Below are 20,542 nucleotides of genomic sequence, written 5' to 3'. Positions count from 1 at the left end.
TGCTGTTATTGGGAGAAAAAAAGTGATGATAATGTTGAAAATATGAGAACCAGGGAAATCATTAACATATATATATATATATATATATATATATGTATATATATATTAAACAGGAATGGTATGTCTGTATTTAAATCTATATATACTAATACATATATGCATATGTATATTTATATGCATGCACAGTACTCAAAAAAAAAAGTAGTTGTTCTGCTATGGAAATTTAGGGATCTAGGCATGAAGCTTATATGTTCAGATAGACCAATGAGATTTCACATCCCAGGTCATTTTGATGTCTGTATTTATTTATTACCGGATTTCTATTGTATTGCATGAAAGTGTTTATTTTCCTCAGCTGGGGAACARCCGGTACCCTTGTGGGAAATGTTCATGGCACACACCTGATATACAGCACTGGAGATAAAATCTGGGCAGAGGAGACCTTCAAAAGCAGGATGGAGAGGAAAGGAAACATATTTGCTATAGGCCTGCACTTTGTTTCAGAGTTGCATTTCTTTCCATTTTTCAAAGTCAAACTGAGGAGACAGGATAGGGACACAGAAGAGAATTGTGAAACGCCTTTGTAGGTGTGCTCTTCATTGCGTACATGCATGATTCTCTGATTTCTCTCTGTAGTATTTGYTCACTGCGAACCTAGCTGCAGAACAAACAGTTAATTGCTCCAGTCTCCTTGTAGAGCTGTAAAAACAGCTGACAGTGTTTCTGTCCTTAGGAAATAGAACTGAAGGAATAAAAGTGAAATCTCTTAAAGTGAGAATTGAATACAGTCATCATAGTGTGGTGTTGAGCTGTAATAACAGCAAAATCTTTCTCCAGAGTAGCCAGATCTTAAGCATTTCACAGAATCACRGAATAGTTGAGGCTGAAAGGCACCTCTGGAGATCATCTAGTCCAACCCTTTGCTCAGCCAGGGTCACCTACAGTAGGTTGCTAAGGACTGTGTCCAGATGATTTTTTAAAATCTCCCAGGATGGAGACTCCACGGCCTCTCTGGGCAAACTGTTCCAGTGCTCAATCACTCTCGCAGGRAAGAAGAGTTTTCTTGTTTCCAAGTGAAATTTCTTGTGTTTCAATTTGTRCCCATTGCCTCTTGTCCTGTCACTGCACACCACTGAAAAATCCGGCTCCATCTTTCTTTATATTCTTCTTTCAGATATGTATTCACATTAATAATGCCCCTCAAGCTTTCTCCTTATTTTGCTATGCTGTCTTCCCAAGCTCTCTTACCAATTTTTGGAGCTAAGTGCTACATGACTTCTAAGGACTCTACCAGCTTTGAGTTGATTCTGGGACTGGATCCAGCYACCTTGCTTCAGGATGAGCCAGCTCATCTTTAAAGAACTTCTATTACAGTTGTTTTCAACATTTTCCTTGAGAAAACTATTTCCTTGTCCATGCTTTCACTTAGAATTGTTGAACATACAGGTCTCCACTTCTGCTTTCCATCAGGSTGGGATCTATATGAGATTTCATCTGCTGGCTCAGGCCACCCTTGATGAAACTAAGACCTATCATCTCTCTTCCTCTATTAGTTATTTTCATTGTCGTCGTCTTCAGTTAAGCAGCGCTGAAGGAAGGTGCTGCAGTGGCAGGAGAAGGACTGTATTGAGAAATGGTTGGCTAAGGGTTTAAATGTTTGTCTGTTTCCTATCGCAGGATATTACCCGTGCACTTCCTCCCTGTTCTCATTCAGATTTGCAATGTTCTTGTAGCATGCAAAGTGTTGCTTTGAGGACTGGCAGTCCCCAAAATGGCTAAATCAAAATGCTCTGGTGCATTGAATTTTGGCATTATTATGCAGTAAACCACATACCTTCTCCTACTCTTCTCTCTCTTGAGATRCCTTCTTTTTACATGGCATCTGCCTCTGACACCAGATGAATATAGCCTAAATACGAAGGCAGAGTGAAATACACCCAGGAACAGAGGTTGCTCTTGAGGCAACCCTTACTGAGCACATCTGTCTCCTGATACATTAACCATGTTATAYCCTGAGCAGTTTATCAAATGCGAAGAGCGGCTCCTGAATTACTACTGGGTATCCTTCAAACTCTGTTAGGTTGTAAGGCAAAGAAACAGCCAGCACAAGGCAGCAAAAGCAATGTGAACTAGAGGTTAAACCTGGTAACTAAATAGTAATGAAAAATCCCCTTGGCTTTTCAGTGAATAAGCCTCTGGACTGCAATATTAATTCATCAGTGTGGAGACACCTCTCCAGCCAGTGAGGTTTATTCAATCTACTGTTTTTTTTGTTTTTTTTTTTTTTTTTTTTTTTTTTTCCTCTAAAACTTGGATCTGGATTTCAGGCTGGGGTATTGCTAATTTCCTGTAACAAACCCATTGTATTTATACTACTGTTGTATTTCTTTTGTGTCAACCTGTTCCATACTCAGAGAGATCGCTTTACCTGGGCAGAAAAAAACCTTCACCCTCTAATATTTTGCAAAAATTAAGAACATGCTATGAACCTACCCGTTGACTGGTCATTTCTGGCTCTTTTGTTAAGTTTTTCCTGGTGGCTAACAGCTTTRTAATGTCCTTTCATTCCATAACCTAAATGTGCTTTGCTGAAGAGCTGCTGCTGTGTTACCCTTCCGAGCAAGCTATGTGGTTTGTGGAGGTTTTTCCACCATGCTCCAAATCCCTTTGGGACTGGCAACATTTGGTATGTTGTTTATGAGGTGCTCTTCCAATGACAACTTTATTCCTAGATTTCTGTGCCTGAGATCACACATTCCTGGGTTTGATGTTGGTATTAGGAGGGGAAGCTCTATACCGGCCACTGTGTGTGACAGTTCAGCTCTCTCATGTCTACGAAGTCATCAGCCATCTCTTTGACTTTGCACCCTGCGGGCTGCCTTCCTTTTTTTCATCGTGAGTGGTCAGTCATTATCACAGTGCTAAGGTGTGCTTACCTGGAAAAACCTTCTCTTAGGAAGAAAACATCTGAAAAGGCAGAAGGGGAGAAAGTCACTGATGAAATGCACAGATATGTTACTTGAACTCTGGATTTCAAAATCATCTCCCTGTTTTTCATCTTGGGATGTTGTGCAGCGCTTGTATAGGAGCGCCTGTTGGCTTATCCCTGTATGCAACTATGGTTTCAGTGCCTAGAAGCCCTGCTGCAGAGCTCACAGAAGAGCCTGCAGAGAAACTCCCACTGACTTCACTAAGAATCAAGTTTCTCTGAGGATAGCTGTGTTACTGCAATTTGCCTGTTGATATTTGGGGAAGGTGGAGACAGTGTGATTTGGCACATTTTAAGAATAAAATTGTGTTCCTTCATAAAAAGCCTGTTTGTTGCTTTGCAATTGCTTCTGGCATACACCAACAAACTGGTGGAATTAGTGGGATGTTTTGGCAAGTTAGCATCTTTCTCCAGGTTCTCCCACCTCTCATCTGTTCATTTTAGCAAGTTTTGTAAAACTGGCAGCATTTAAAAAATAATAATTAAAGAAAGGGAAAAAGCGTACTATTCAGAGGCAGCCAAGTAGAAAGCTGAAACACAGCTGCTTTACTTTTTGTTGGAGTTAAGCTCCATTATCAAGACACAAACTGTGACTGTCTAAAAAGTGAGGGAAAAAGGAAAAGTCAATAAAGGAAAAGTCTTTTCTCATTTTAAATGTACCTGTGTCCGTCTTCCAGCCTGCAAAACTAAGGGTTAGGCTACTTGGCAGTAGCAGAATGGGCCAACTAAAGGGAAAATTTTCAGACACAAAACTGATGAGGTCTATACAGCACTGGTATTGGGACCTGTGGGTCAGGGACAGGGATGTAAGATATACTATTTTAAAACAGATGGGCAATTTACAGGTGAGAAAGTATCTCTGGGTACTGTACAATTAAGTGCTCCTGCTGTCTAGTACCTTTACTTGCCTCCCCAGTCCTTCCTGGAATAAAGGCAGGCAAGGTTACTTCATGCTGCTGAAGTAGTATAAAACCTTAAAAAGCACTGCCATGGCAGTCCCTGAGCTTTGTTAGATCTTGACTCCATCTTCACTCTCTACAGCAGCACCAAATTGTGCTTAACACAGCTGTCGATCTATACAGGTGATATTTGATGGTGTGAAAGATAAAGAAAGTGATGGACCCCAAATGAAGTCCTGTATCCAGAACCTCTAATGCATACTGAGTGAGTAAGCCCCTGATCTAAAGGTAAGTTCAAGTCCATATTTAGAAAAACCAACTTGCCAGTAAAACAGGTCAGCGAGATCGCTCAGTCTGACCACGCGTGTTTCGTGACAGCACACAGATGCCACCAGCCTGGCCATCAAGGTAAAACTTCAGCCTGACACTGTAGCCTCGTTCCTCATTTCATCCTGATAGCTGGCACACATTCCATTTTTCTGCAATAATAGATGGTTTCTTCATCCTCTGCCCTTTCAGTATGTGATGACTACACACCACTGGTTACAAAGCCTGAACATTTCAGAATCTGTGACATTTAAGGAAAAAGATTCCCAAGCTCTTGAAAGAAATACACCACGGAACTGCACAAAGAAGCAAGTGCAACTTCCCTGCTGTTAAAGSGATAAAGAAATTAACGACACACCAGGTTCCAAAATCCCATGGCTGTTTGGAGATATCTCCTTTTCTCTTATTTTTTTAAGCACTTCTCTCTCTCCACAAAGTATAAAGGTGTCTGCAGTTAAAGGGATGGCAAGACACAGAAAAGATATTGCTTCCCCTGAGTTTTATGAAGCTGATATCAATCTTTTATTTCATAAACTTCAGGCCTGTTATTACCCTAAAAGCATGTTCCACGGCATTTAATATGGCACTGATGAGAATACAAATAAGAGGAAGTGAGAGAGGTAGAGGACGGAGAGAGAAGAATCAAATGATGTTAAATGTGAGGACTGAACAACACTTTCGTATCCATTGCCATTGAGGAGAGTTTAAAGGGCCATGAAACAGCAGAGCATCTGAATTGTGTTTGGGGGCAGTAAATCAATTTAAGCTTAAGCAGCGAGGAAAAGAATACCATCTGAGGCAAGTAAGGAAAGAAATCCAGCTTATGGAGGCATGAAGGCTTGTCTGTGAGCTAATGAGGCATGCTTTAGCTAAGTGTTGTGTGGAAACTCAGGGTATAAATGCCCTTGAAATTGGAATGATTTGGGGAGTGGAAAAAAAATCAGATTTTCTAAACTTTCACCTGGCAGTATATGAAATACTAATCAGTTTTTATGTCTTTTTTTATCCAGTGCTTGGCTAGATTCTAGTGGACCTGCTTAATAAGTATAAAATTTCCTACTCCCGAATAGTGAGAAAAAAATTGGTAGGATTCACTTGTTTCATGTCTTTTCAAAAATGTAAATAGCTAAAAATTGGCACAAAAACAAACAAAAAGAGGTAGTTCCTTGCATATACTGCACATACATGAACCAAATTCAGTTTGGGAAGTTCYTGAGCGGCAAATTGCCGGAGGCTGGAGACTATTTTGAAGAAGTATAACTRTGCATCTGTCCACTGCATATATTCTTTCCTTGGCATCTGCTTTTCGTCTCTCTCAAACACACAGTCCTAGCTGGTCCTGCCTCACTATGTTCGTTCTCAGGATGACTGGACTCAAGACCAGATTCACTATGATTTCAGGCATGTTTGGAGACTGTTCTTCAGAACATGAGGGACCCTAGCAGTTTACCCAGCTACCACGCTCATTTTTGCATGTTTTTTGGAAGTAGTCCACAAGCCTCCTTTTTCCCACAGGAGGCAGGAGCTGGATGAGAGAGCAGGGCCTGCCACAATCGTGGTATTTCTAGAGGTCATTCTTTCCCCCAGCTAGTGAAGCCAAGGCCAAGCGGGTTGTTTTACAACGACAGAGCTGGCCTTGTAGCTGACATTCATCAGACCGYACGTCCCAGGGAAAGCAAGGCTGCTCCACTGGAGTCAGCCTTGAGCTATCTGAAGAATCTGAGCCAGTCGAAGAACTGACCCACGGTACTTTTCACTTAGACTCGTCAGACTGCCGTAGTGATTACAYGCGACACATAATCCAGCTGCATCTCCTTTAGGTAACAGTCTGAATGTTCAACTACTTCATGAAATTATTCCTTTCCCCCAAGTGACATCTTCAAACTTTGCTGCTGTTTAGAGGACAGTAGAGGTAGAAGAGAGCAACAAACAACATCTCTGAACCAAACCTGGAGGAGAAGTGGTGGAGTGTGAGCTGGACCCAGACTTGAAYGTAGTCAGAGTAGTAAGTTTCTTCTGTTTGCTGTTATGTTTCCAGTGTGATGTAACATCTGTGCGTGAGGAAGTGACTGAGGAACCTGAGAAGCCGGTTCAACAGTCTTACGAGAAATCCGTACTAGCACTTCTAAAAGGTGTTGCTGTGAACAGAGTGTAACTGAAATGGTGACAGRTTACCCAGGAYTGCCAYAGGAAACAATGCTTTAGACGTTCTCTTGACAGCCCTTCCAGACTCCCTAAACAGTCCATAAATATATTAATTTTTAGAATGAATTGTAACCTATATGATATGCATCAGTTCTCAGCTCATAGTTTTAGCTCAGCTGCCCTGTACCATATTTACATRGACAAGTGTATGAGGGGAAAAAACCCTCTYGTTTTCARACTATTATTCAAAAAAAAWGAATATGCACATGAAGATTATAAGTAGTTTTCGACAAGCATGAAATTTTTGATTTAATGCAWTCTACATTTGGATGTGAAACGAACCATTACAACTCAAGGTTTGTCAAAAAAAGCCAAAATATTGACTAACAAAGAAAAAATACCAACAAAAWTTGAAGCTGTCAGAGTATCTTGTTTTTGAGTTTTGATGAGATGCAAAACTGGCTGAGAGTTTTTCAGATTTCTGCAAAAGACAACTCTCTCGAAATGTCAGTTTTGATGAGAGTTTTCAATAGCTCTTCATGTGACACAAAGTACTCTTACATCATCCTTAGAAACTCCAAGATGTTTAGACTTCCCACAGAAGGRATTTCTTTCACAGAGATAATTCATAGCTGAAGATCAAAACAGTTCTTCAGGACCGTTGGAAGAAAAGAAAAAAAGTTTCAGGAAAGATTGTAAGTCTGAAAAGCAATGTCTYTCTCATTTTTAACTGACTCAGTGCTCAGTGGAGAAAGAGAAGATATCTTTTCATTTGRCTGGAAAACATCTGACACATTATAATCAAAAGATTAGATTATAATATAACTTGAAGAAGTTGTAATCCTACAACTTCTTGGGGTGAAGTTTTGTACCTACCATTTAACTCCTACTAATTTAGTCTGGGACATGTTATAACAGGTTGTGATTATTTGGGTCTTTGGTAAATCAGATATAGATAGACCAGACAAAATTTTTCTATGTCTCTATACATCCACATTTAACCCTGTGTTTAGAACATTAGATAACTGAATAGCAAAAATCATCACTTCCTGAATGAAAGAACTGCCCAACACTATTAAATCATTCCACACAAGCTGAAAATGTTTGGTTTTAAAGGAAAAGCTTTGTAACAGTAGAAGAACAAGGAAGAACATTGGAAGACCATTCTTTGAATGTTTTGATTTTTTTTTCCTGATTCAGGAAGAAACCATCCTGAAATCCTCCACAGGAGCATATCTTCTAATAAAGGTAGACAAGTTTTCAGAAGTRTCACAGTTGTGTAACGAAAAGTTATAATGACAGTGTAACGAAGTCAGTACCTGTCTCTCTATTACAGTCTTGTGGTATCTTAGTGCCCCGACCACCTCTAGTCTTTGTCATTAGTTTTTCTCCCCAGTTGCTTGTGAATATTTTCATGCATTTTATGATCAGAAGGAGTTTGAGTTCTCTGCCTCTCTTTCCTCTGGTGGTTGATATTTCCGCTTGGCTGATGAAGCCAGCTGCCTGTGAACCAGGGTCACAAGCCAAAACACTGCTACAGCCAGTTCCAGGCTGCCGCTGTCCCGAGATCCCACAAATCCAGCAGGAATTGTTGGGAGTCCCCACGGCAGCAGCAGGTCTCCAGCCCTCTTCTTTCAAAAGCACCTTCAGTGCAGAAGCCCCTGGCAGGGCTCAAAACAAGTCTCTAGCTTGGACTTTGTATCTACTACCTGTACCACCAGATGTCTGTTACATATATGYTTAATTATACAATTAATGAGAATTAATTCTGTATTGCACACAATGCTGCATGAGTTCACAATGGGGAAACGCCAGTGGATTTTCACTGCCAGAGAAACTTGTCATAACTCTAGGTATTTATTTTATCGGTGGGAAACTTGTGATAAATGAAATTTCAGCTTCAGCAGCTTCCTGTGGCAATGGGTTTCATAGTGTAGCTCGGTAAGAACAGGAGTGAAATTACGCAGGCTGAGACTTCAGACATTTGTGATTTAGCCTGTGTGTTCATGAGGACAAGTGTTGATCTAYGCCTTCAAAGCTAAGCAAAAAACCCACTTGCTTGTGGGAGAATTCTCTCTGCACTCAACAGGTGGCAGAACAGTTTTCACCCAACTGAAATAGTATGTTTAGAAAAGGTCCTTCAGGAAAAAGAAACAATTTTATTTTATTACTTAAAACTTGATTCTGCGGAATACTAAAAGGCCTATCTAATAGTAATACATTTTTAAAGTAATGAAATATTTACAGCTGGAGCCTTCAGCAGAGGAACAGTAGAGTATATTTATTTTGCAGTTCAGTAAATTATATATATATACCAAGACTCAAATTGATGCTTTCAGCTGATCATGTTAATCCAAACAAGCTTTCTTTATGCTTTTTAATCCGGAGAATTTGTTTTGCATTCCTATGCACATAATTATCAAAGTATCTATTAGACAATATAAATAAATCCAGACCCTAAAATTTGTCTCCAGACTCTAAATACACAGTGTGACTGCAGGGCATATCATTTCTCAGCAGAAGCTAGTCATTTTGTCACTCTCCTTGGGCCCTTGCTAGACCCTTCAAGGAAAACTGTGGCGATGGCTAAATAAATATTTGTTAAATAAGAACATATATATTGAAATTTATTCAAAACAGTGTTTAGAAATATCTGGCAACATTTCCGTCTCTGCAGTACTGTAAAGTGCTTATATATTTCCATAAAATTTKCCAAGTTATTATTTTTCTGCGCACTTAAGCTTTGGGATAATTTACCCAGCCTCAAGCTCCCTTTTGAAAGCTGGCCGGGGTAGGGGAGCGGGACAGCCCGTGCGCGCGGTGCGCTCTCACGCCTGGGAGCCTGGGCTTCGCTCCCTGCTCCGCTGATGTAGCGCACAGCACGCCGCTCGGAAACATCTTTTTAAAGGAAAATGTATGTGCTCAGCAGGGCTTTCAGGAGTGGCAGAGCACCCAATTCCCAGAGTTTTCAAGTCTCTGTAAGTATAACATCTCAGTGGCCCCACCACGAAAATCTGAGGTTAAGTTTCTCACTCGCCTCACGGAGGGGCTGACTTGGAAGATCACAGAGGGAAGCGCTTGAGGAGCGTGACAAGGGACTGTCAGATGGTAGACTGGCCAGGAAGAGAAACAATCCCTTGCCAGTCAAAAATTARTAACTGTAACCAGCCAGAAAAAGCTCCCCAGTGCAGCTCTTTCCCTTCCCTCACTCCTGTTCACTGCACCATCAGTGCCAATTTGCCTGTCCCAAATCATGTGCCTTTCCACAAAAAAAAAGGATATGTATCCTCCGTTCTTCTGAACTGGCACAAGCTGGTGGATCAGTGTCTCTGTTTGGCAGGGGCTGASCTGCTGGACACTTTGCAGTGGGGACAGCTTTGCGGTGTTGCCTCCGTGCACGAACRTTAGTGCCAGCTCACCAGCCTCCCGCAGCCAAGCAAAAGAGCAAAGCAGGAGAAGTGAGGACAAAACTGGAAATGTAAGGAGGTGACATCATATTTCATGGAAAATGCCACATAACATAAGCAAATGATGATTCAAACAACACTTTTTTGGCTTTTTTTTAATACAYAGTCCTGCTCAAATCCCCCTGGATCTAATTAAAACTTTGTTGACAACCCACCAATCAAGATAATTATGTTGGATGGCAAAAAAACAGTAAGAAAGACAAAATAAAATTGTGCAGAGTGATGCACCTATGTGACTATAAAAAAAAAGACTCAAAACAAAACAAACAAACAAAATACCCAAACTAGAAAATGCCCAGGCTCCACGCCATGTTTATTTATTTTTGCCTCTACTGAAAGCTGCAGAAAGAACCAAATCATATAAAAAGATGGTGGTTTCGTGCCTCAAAGAGTCCTGCAGCAGATATTAGGCAGAAATGCCTGGAGTGTGTCAACGAGGATTCAAAATCATGATAAGGGAATCCTGCAGGAGAGCCAAGCACCATATTAAATATTAAGATGAGCTGACTGCTGGGAGAGTCTGAATCAGAAAATAAGCTCTTGCCACACTGAAAGGGCAAACACTCAAGATATGTTATGTACAGTAGTCACCATTAATAAACCAGCACTTGCTTCCAAGCAAGGTCTGCTATCCTGGGTTTATTTCCTGTGCTTAGAAAAGGTGCTTACTGTAGTCCCTTGGATGCTGCTGCTGTGAAAGTTGGCTTATTTCATGGCAGCAAACATATGTAAGTCATGCTGCAGACAAACCTGATCCAAATCCCATTGAAATCAATGAAAGGCCTCCCACTGACTGCAATCCGACCTAAATGAACCAAAATGTACACAGAGCCTTGGCCAGACTGGAAAATTGAAGCCATTTTAAAGCAGGATCTCAAGGAATCTTGTTAAAAAACTTTAAAATGAATTTTCATTGAACGAGGACAGAAGTGAAGCATACGTAACATCATTTGAACTAACATTGTTTTGAAGGGAGGAGAAAATCAGAGCAATTCAGACTTGGAATAATATCTGCATTTGGATGGCTCCAAAATCTGCCAAATACAGTTTTGGCATAAGAAAAGCACAAACTCCAAGTTATTATTAATAGTATGAAAATATATCCAAATAGACTTCCTCTCTCATGCTTTCTAGACACAAGAATAGATATTGAACACACACACCATGCATACACAAACACTGGCAGAGATACACAACATCTCAGGGAAGTCCTCTTGCAATTAAATCATTAGAAGATGAATTTGTGAGTTTCTTCCACTTCTTGGGCTATCTATTGAGCTCTCTGTGTGTATATACATGTACTGAACTGTCAGATTTATCATTTGTCATCAGTCTTATTCCATAAATCTCATTCTTCTAGAAGAAAGGCTTTTGACTGAGGACGAGGGGATTTCTCTCCTTCCTTCCTTTCTTTCCTTCCATCCTTCTGTCCTCCTTTATTTCTTGGGATTCCATAGAAACTGAAACAATTTCAGTTCATATTAGATTTCACAGAGTCCCTTTATATAGTCTCAAGTTGTCCTAAAGTAAGTTATCATTGTTAGAGTCCTACTGACTAAAATAAATATTTGTATGCAAGCTTTACATAGCTTCATCCTCCAGGTGTTACACCCACAACTGCCCCAGATAAATTGCTAASAGTTCCAGGCAAGAAATGAACCTAGTACCAAACCCACAGAAAGGAATTTTTATGTTGCAAGGTGTTCTGGCAAACATCTTACATAACTAGAGCCACGTGAATAACTGATTTTTTTATTTTGTTGCCCAAACTGAGTAAAAAATCTGGGAGAAGARTTAGAAATAAAAGACTGATTTCAAGCTGAAGGGAATGGTTTGTTCAACTTGAAACAAAATATCTTATTTTCCTTTTGTGTGTGTGTGTGTGTGTACATATACATATATATTTAAAATATACATATTTTTTAAAAATCTTAAATGTGGGCAAATTTGGCTCCAGAATACCATTTTCAAGCAAAAGAAAGAGAAACTTTTCATTTTCAAGGTGTCAGCATGGGTTATTTAAATTTGAGTACTTTGACTTCATATTTTGAGTTGAAACATTTCCATAGATTTATCAGGAATTCACAAATAGGGGTATGTGTGTGGCAGAGGGGTTCTATTATTATTTTCTTTGTAACTATCCCTAAATGAGTCTTTTAGGCAGTAATCATCACTGTTAGGTATGCACTCCTCATGAGTCTGACTGTATACAGATTTCTTTCTTTGGGTAAAACAGCTCTACAAAAAGCAGCATTGCCAACCTCAAGCCRATAAAATTCATGAGTCAGGCCCTAAAGCATTACAGAAAAAGTGTAAAACTTATTTTTTTTTTCTCCCCTTTTTTTTGAATTGAGTTTGATGATCTTCCAGATTTTGAGCAAGTAGCAGCCTTGTTTTCATACTATTTTCATAGTTTGGAGGGGTATTTTTTCTAAGTGAGAAAAAAAAAGCAAAAGGAGAGAGTCAATAATCTCATACAATCCCATGACATCAAGCGCTCAGGATTTACCACGTGATTCATAGCAAAAAGATTGGCAGCATGGAAATACAAATTTATTTCGTATTTTCTCCTGATTTTCCACCACCCACTCTGGCATTTTGGTCAGAAGAGTTTGCCACTGATTKTGGGACTGACTTGTTCTCCCTCACTACCATTTCTTCTGCCCTCATTAAAGGATCTSTCTCTTCTATCCCACAGAGCTACAAAATGGAAGATGAATGCCACAAATCTAAGAAGCTGTTGAAGAAATTGTCAGGCTTGAGGGAGAAAAGGTCAGAGGAAAATTTCTTGTCTTCATCTGCCTTCATTTCTGGCTAGGCAGACCTTATAAAASCATTAACCCTCCAAAGAGCTTCTGTGATGGAAGAGGTCACTGACTATATACTAATGCTCAGATTGTGGCTGTCTCCTGGAAATGACCACACTGCTCAGCAGCTAGCAGAACAGTTCAYGGGAGTACCTCCTAGCCCATTTCAGGCAAAATGAGCTGGATAAATATAAAATAGTTTTAACTGATAGCCAAATCTGTCTCACCTGATTTTGCACCATGAGTGTGCACCCGTGACGTGCTCTGCTGGTTGATCTCCGAGTGATGAAACTGCCTCCCAAAAAGGATGTCTGACTGTGACTTTAGAAATGATGTACTGGTGAAGCAGGACAGAGTTTGCACTGAAGTACCTCTCTGTTGCTTCACAGAAATTTTGTCTGGCCATTTTTTCAATCCTGAAGTAAAATACTGTCAATGGGCAAGCTCACAGGCTCAGTCAGCCTCAAGGGTTCTTGTTTTCCCTTTCTGTTATTTTTCTTGTAATAAAAAGATAGGATAGAAGAATAATCTTTTTTTCTTCATTTTTCTTTCTTTTAGTAGAAATTTTATCTTTAGCTGTACCTAGAACTCCTGCTTTTTCAACGCTTCTGACTATCAGAGATCAAGCAAAGAATACAAGAAAATACCATCTGTAATGATGACAAACCATAAACAGTATCACAGGCCATTAAGTTTGTAATCTTTTTCTCTTCATCATTAGTCTCTTACCTACATTAAATTTTTCCACAACCGAGTGAAGACCTAAAGGTGACAATGCTAGCGATAAACAAGAATTTTTATTGTCCTGTCGATACAAATAAACCCAGAGCTGATAGCAATGACTAAAATTCAGTAATCTCTGAAAAAGGGAAAAAATACAAATGATTTGTATGCCCATTAGGCTTTTAAGAAGATTTATGGTACTGAAGTATTCTGTGTCTATGGAAGATGTTTTGAATTATGTTTGTTGTTCACAGGAAACTACTACCAGCATTTGTTTGGCGTGCTTCATATTATAGATTTGCAAGATTGCAAGACAACTGGAGGARTCCCATTGCTATGATTCTCTTGACAGAGGGGAAAGGCAGGAGGTCTAGAAGATGAGGAAAAAAAAAGACTCRGTGGACAAAGCTAAGCAACTTACAGCTTATTCTGAATAGCTGAAAAGACCTATTGCTGGTTGTGGAAAGGAAAGTTTGCCTTTCCTGCCAAAGAAAAGAGAACAAGAGGCCATGCTGAGTGACAGATATAGAACAGAAACATGCTTTCTCTRTTGCCCTGTGAGAAAACAGATAAAGCAAGTAAAATCCAAATTTCTGATTATGGCCAGATCTAGGATGTTACAGCACAATCATCTCTAAATTTTTGTTGACCTGTGGGTGCCACACACAGTAATAGTAACACCTCAGGCCTGAACTCCAGCTTATCTCCCTCTCAAATAAATGCCATCAGTCTTGTAGAGCTCTGCAAAGGATAATGACAATGCTGTTAGGCCAGGAGAAATGGGACCCAAGAGGATGAAGGATGAAGAAGATGTCTAAGAGTCTCCATTGGTTTGTTAAACTGCTACTGGAGATACTGACACTCAGTGAAAGGAGGTTTGGACAAGTCTCAGGAGAAATCTGAATTTCATCRCAAGATGGTATCTCAAACTCCTAGYGTACCTGGGCACCATCTGTCACTAGAACATGGTACTGCACTTACTGTGGGGAAAGATAGGGTTTATTCCTTCCTTTAGATGCACATYTCTCTTCTCCTAGAGTTTTTCTCATGTCATAAAATCAAAGATTTAAAGAAATGTTTACTGGAAGAGACCAGCTCCCACTTGAAACATCAACACTAGATCAGGTCAGCCACAGTTTCACCTTCTCAGGGTACTGAAAACATCCAAGGATGGAAATACTGCAACTGCTCTGGGTAACCCATCCTAGTGTTGCACTGTCTTCCTGGGCAAGTTTTTTTCTAATTTTCAGTCTCAACTCTCAAGCCACAATTTGTCACTTGCTTTACCACMTACCACAACCAAGAAGAATTTGTGTTCTTCATCTTTGTAACTCCCTCTCAAACACTTGTAGGCTGGTATTAGTTTGCCCTTYAGTGTTCACTTCCCAAGACTAAACTATCCCCGGTTCTCTAGCTCTCATTGTAGGTCATGCGCTTACAAGCTCGGTAGCCTTCCTCAATTTCTCGATGTCCCGTTTGAACTGGGGGTCCAAAACTAGAAACAATATTCCATATTTACCCTCCTCAGTGCTAAATAGAGGGGGATTATAACTTTTTTTGATCTCCTGATGAGACTCTCCCAAATACAGATTGCTTTATTTTCAAAGAGACAACATGGTCAGGTCACATTTGACTTGGCACCCACCGCAACCCCCAGGCCTGGATGGCTGCTATCCAGCCAGGTGACTCTCAGCCTTTGAGATTAGTGATCTAGCCAATTTTCAAGCCTCTAGCAGTCGGTTTGACTGCCCACACTTCCTTGGTTTATAATAAGCATGCTGTGGGAGCTGGTGTTAAAATAGTCGGCTATTTAGTAAGCTGAGACAATCAGGTTGGTCAAGCATTATTTGCTTTTGCTAAAGCCATGTTGATTTTGCCTAGTTACTTGCTTGCCCTTTGTGTGGTTGTAAATGTCCACACCGCACATTTAAGTTATTAACGTTAAAATCCTTCAGGGYATTATGAGGCTGCTTTAAAACAGCCAGAATAAAATGTGACAGGGGCTGGGTCATCTCGTGGTTATTCATGTGGGTGGTGATGAGGGACTTGACCACGAGAGGCACTCCAGGCTCCCTCCTTCTGCTCATGTTTACTAGTTTGAAAGTTGTTGTAATAAAAGCTCATTCTAGGTCAGCTTCTCTTTAACTGCCGGCTCCGAGCACTAGCTGTGTACATGGAGTCTTGGCTTAAGCGCAGTCCTTGCAACRCCGCTTTACACACAACTAGGCTAGAGCTGCTTTGGGAAATCTGGCGCCAGGTGTGGGTGCTGAGGACCTTTCTGGGCTTAGAGGCAATAACACCGAATCTGCCTGCCACCCAGATCTCCTTTCCTGCTAAATTGCTGTCTGAAATCTCCATCTGAGGATTTAGCAAAGTAAAGTGGCTATTTAAATTGTAAGTAGCAAACTTTTGACTCTTTTGAGATTACTTTAAACTTCAGTCTTTGCAACAGGCTGCAGCAAGAGGGAGTAAAAGAACAAAAAGTCATTACAGTTAATATTTATGGCAACTTAAGCCAAAGCACATCGTATTTGCAGATGAACAGCAGCCCCTGTTAAAAGCTGCAGCACCCTAATTTGGGGATGGCACCAGTTTGGGGGTTGATCTTCTGGAATAACAAAAGAAAACTTTCATGTTAATTAATTTAGAGCTATTATCAGTGATAAAAAATAAATATTTCAATCACCTTTCCAGAAATAATATGAGGGGGATAAATGAAATTCTGTGGCAGAGGGAWACAGATTTTAAGTTATTTTGGATTYGTAATTTGTCTCAAATCATTTTTGTGTACTAAATGTATTTCCCTTATTTGAAATCCCAGAACCTATTTCAGAAAATACCTGCTTACCAGCTACATATATAAATCTTTTCACAAAACAATCTATATAGGTAAATACTTTACATCTGTTCAGTGAAATAAGAGGCACTTGGAAATAGTTGTTTTGATGTATATAATTAGTCTCATTTAGAGAAAAAAGCAGCCAGAACGTATTTAGAAAAAAAACCTTTGTGATATTTACAGTTGAGAGCTAAGAGAAACTTTTGTTAAGAGAAATTGCAACATGTCCTGTTTTATCCTGATTTATAATTAATTTTTTTCTCAAATAGGGATTCCTTTTGGAGGAATTATGTGTAATGGCCAAGCTCAGGCCAAGCACATCACCCACTGTAACTGTAGGAATCAATGGAACAGCGTTTTTCTTGGGCTTCCCTCACTGCAGTCTTTACAGAAGAAAATGATTATTTAAAATCTAAAATGACTGAAGATTCACATCATCTCAATTATAAAAATATTTACTAGAGAGAGATTTTACTGCTCGGTCTAAAAGATCTGAGAGGAGGATAAACTATGCCCCAATCCTATATTGGGAACTCAGCTKGTCAACCCCAAACCTTCTCATGTCTGTGCAGATCTCTCCCTATCTTGGTAAAGGTGGACGCTAAAGGGGCCAGCTGAGACCCATATTTGTTCTCTTTGCATCATGTTTTATGGTACCAACAACTGTCTCCTGTTCCACAACTGCAAAAAGACTACTCAGTTTCCAGGACCTTATTCTCTGCCCTCCCTTGGAGAAATATTGGAATATCATATAAAACTCAAGACCAATCTCCTGATCAGGTTAGTATTCTAATGAAAAACATGTTCTCATCAACGGGTGGAGTTGAAAATGTGGTGAAAATGTCTATTCAACAGCCTAAAGTTCTTCAAAAACAAGCCCGTATCTTACAACATAAGATCAGGTGTACSTTCAGAGCTGGGTTCCCATGACTGCAGCCTTTCCCTTTGTGTAAGCATGGCCCATGGAGAGAGCTGTCCCTGGAGTTCTGCCACTACACACCAGTGCTTCTCTTTGCCTGAGTATATAAACTCAGCCCTTGCTAATGACAGCGTAGGAGCTTACTATAGGTCCCAAATCAAGAAAGCTATTTCTTACATCAAATGACAGGTGATTAATCTTTATGTGCCAAAGACTCTGGGTCAAAACTTCTGATAGCTCAATCATCACATCATCTGTGGCTGAAAGGTGGTTGGCACATGGTTAGATTATGGCAATTTAAAATGTCTCTCAGATAAACACAGACTATGAGTATTCAAAAGCACACATAATCAGATTGTAAAACTGACTACCACAGCATGCCTTGCAGACCAAGAATATAAATAAGGATTAGACAAATTCAAGAAAGAGAGGTCTATCAGTAGCTATTAAATACCAGAGATCAGATGCAATTGCTGCTGCTGGAATCTCCTAAACTTAGGATTTTCAGAAATGGGGATCAGGCATTGTACCATACATCTGTGTTTTATATCCATCCACTACAGCGAGAACCTAGGTTAGGTGGTCCTTGTATTTTCCACCGTGCCTGACTATTTTGTGCACTTGCTAAGAAGCTCTAAAAGTGTAGTATATTCACAGTATATAAGATGTGCTATAACAGGCACATCCATATCACTCACTGGTTGCTCATCACATTCAAGATACGATCATCTGTCTTAATGAGACAACTAGATTGTTTATTTCATTAGCTTTAGCCACTCCTTGGGGTGTAAATCTCTATTACAAGCAAAGATAATCCTGGGAGAAATTTCCTCTGAATTCTTATTTATATCTGCCTTTTAAGTTCTTTCTCTCTTGCACCCACTCACCTCTTTGAATTTCATCCTTCTAAATTAAACCCTCTTTAAGACACTTGTCCTAGAAAGGTGTTACTCTCTAATGCATCCATTGGGATAGATCCATCTGGTGAATCTGTTGCACAGAAGAAAATGGAATGGGTTGATAATGAGGTTTCCAATCCTTACTGCACTACTAGTCTCACTGCAACCCAGTTTCTTATACTGATACAAGGGTAAAATTCACTGAGTTTTATGAAGAACTTCGGGCTGAATAAAGGAAAAGAGCTGTTTAAGTGCAAACTGTTAATTTTTCTCACTGACAAGAGATACGGAAGCAGGTATGAAGTTAATTGGTTTACGGTAGATTTAGCTGAGGTCTGATGGTTAGATTGCAGGCAATCCATCATTATTGTAAGCAGCATGAAGTTAGGCCCAGCTTCAATTACTGTGAGTCTCCTTTCTCTTGTGATGTACTAATACCCCAAGATGTGTAACCAGTGAACATTTGAGTGAAATCTCTAAAATAAAGTGGAACAAATCTGTAAATCTTCCTCTGAAATGGTCTGCCAAATAAATAAATAAATAAATAAATAAATAAAATAAAGTCTTCCATGTCAGGAAGAAAAAGTTAAAATTGTTAATTAGAAAATAAACTCTTGTGGAAATCAAATGGAAATGATCGAGCGCAGACAGGTGAAGTGGAATAAAGTCCAGTGGCAGAACCTTTTACTCCTTGTAGTCTTAAAGCATGTGGACAATTGTCCACGTAAGTAAACATGTAAGATCTTGGGCCGCCGTCCTGCAGAGCAGGCTGCTGCCACTGTGCAGAGCAAGGGGCAAGTGGCTCATGTGGGGCAGGCAGAGCTGGCCTCCCCAACCAGGGACCAGTGATCTGCTCTGGCCGGTTCCTGAAAAAGCCAGTGAAAACTAAAGAGGAGGAATCTGGTGAGAGAGGGAGAGTGCAGTTCCTGGGGGGAGAGATTGCTCATCCTTGAGAGGTGAGAAGTGGCTAGAGCAGAAAGTTTTTTTTTTTTTTTTTTTTTTTTTTTTTTCCCTATCCGTAAACCACTGGTGGGGAATCCCTCCCTTCCCCTCTCTCTCCCATTGCTGTCATTTCATTTCCAAAAGCATGTCTCTGTCTCCATCGGCATTTATCTGAGCAAATTTCTGTCATGCCCGAGTGATTTATCTAAACATTGTCAGCTACTGTAACTGACRGTATAGTGAAACAAAGCCGGAGGAGGGAACTGAGGGGTGGAAATGCGATTTCCCCTCCATGAAAGCAAGTACAGGTGTCCACAGGATTGACCCTCCACTTCTTTCCCTTTATATTCCCTGCAGTGCTAGAGCATTTGCCTCAGTCTCTGGGGAGAGAAAGGAAGGGACATTGCAGAGCCCTCTTGGATATTTAAGGCCATTTGATTARCCAAATCAAAACATTTTCCCCTGGAAAGGCTGTACGCAGATATATACATGCATATATTGCTCCTTGACTTCACATGTTCGCTTCCCGTCCCCCCCGTGCTGGTTGTAGCACTTCGGGACTCGGGAGCAGGTTTTAGGGGTTCGAGTGCATGGGAAGTGCCGGGGAGGACGGGAGCAGACGTGTGAGCGCCTGCGAAAGTTGGGGTAAGTCCTTCTGGAGCGAGCGTGTGCAGTGTGCATGTGAGGGCGAGCGGGTAGGACATCCTCCTTCCTTCCTTCCTTCCTTCCTTCCCTGCCGGCGGCGGCGGCGAGCATCCCCGGGGCTGCTGCGAGGGGAGCGCGCTGCAGCGGCGCGGAGGGAGCGCGGCGGCGGCGGGCGGGCTGGCACTTCCACAAAGGCAGCCGGGGGGAAGCGCCAGCCAGGATTTGCTCCTCTCCCTCTCTCTCTCTCGCTGACTTCAGTTCAGCTCCTCCCCCGTGTGGCTGTGGCTTTCCCTTCCATCAAAAGCCTGATCAGCAACGCCAGTCTTGGGGGAGGAAAAAAAAAAGAAAAAGAAAAGAAAAAAGAAAAGAAAAGAAAAAAGTGCAAAAGAAGGAAAAGAAAACAGGAGGGGGGAGGAAAGAGGRGGAAAGAAAGCCGCTTCCCCTCCTCCCCGGCTGCATCAAATACAGCAGCGTCTGAAACTTTATGGAGTTCTGGTTGTGTTTGGGTAAATCGGCAGCACCCCGCTCTCTCGCTCCTTCTCTCCTTCCTGCTCCTTCTCTCTCCCTCTCATCAGCAATCAGCAGCAATGGAAAAAGTTGCTGGCCGGTACCCAGCCTGGCACGTCGCTCTCCTGTACTGGACATGGCTTTCCCTCTTCACTTTTGGCTTTACCGGTGCAGAAATAACTTGCAGATCCTGCCATTCCCAGGTGAAGCCGCAGCAGCAGCATCCGCAGCAGGGATTACTAATGCATTTGAGGAGCGACCGAGGAGAAGGGGAGCAGGGGAGGTTCCCGGCGGAGAAGCGAGGTGAGAGAGGGCACGGGGCCGGGAAGGAGGCGGCGGCGGCTGGGCTCCCAGCGACCCTCGCCCCTGCGCCCAGGGCGGCGAAGCTCAGCGGCTGGAGAGCACCGAGGCAGCGTGCGGGAGCGGCGGCGGGC

General features: G+C 41.2%; 1 protein-coding gene across 1 annotated transcript in view; it reads left to right on the top strand.

Moving 5' to 3' along the window:
* The first annotated feature begins 19,546 nt into the window (after positions 1-19,546).
* The window catches only part of LOC146601361 (VPS10 domain-containing receptor SorCS1-like), a 303,293-nt gene continuing 302,297 nt past the window's right edge, over positions 19,547-20,542 (top strand). Inside the window, exons 1-2 of the mRNA XM_085308294.1 lie at positions 19,547-19,601; positions 20,365-20,411. Of these exons, the coding sequence (XP_085164420.1) occupies positions 19,547-19,601; positions 20,365-20,411 (102 nt within the window). The remainder of the gene's footprint in view (positions 19,602-20,364; positions 20,412-20,542) is intronic.

The sequence above is a fragment of the Rhea americana genome, unplaced genomic scaffold (assembly GCF_003343005.1).
Source record: "Rhea americana isolate MKP2758 unplaced genomic scaffold, rheAme1 scaffold_104, whole genome shotgun sequence".
NCBI lineage: Eukaryota > Metazoa > Chordata > Aves > Rheiformes > Rheidae > Rhea > Rhea americana.
The sequence above is the reverse complement of the archived record's forward strand: the minus strand, read 5'-3'. Positions and strand labels throughout refer to the sequence as shown.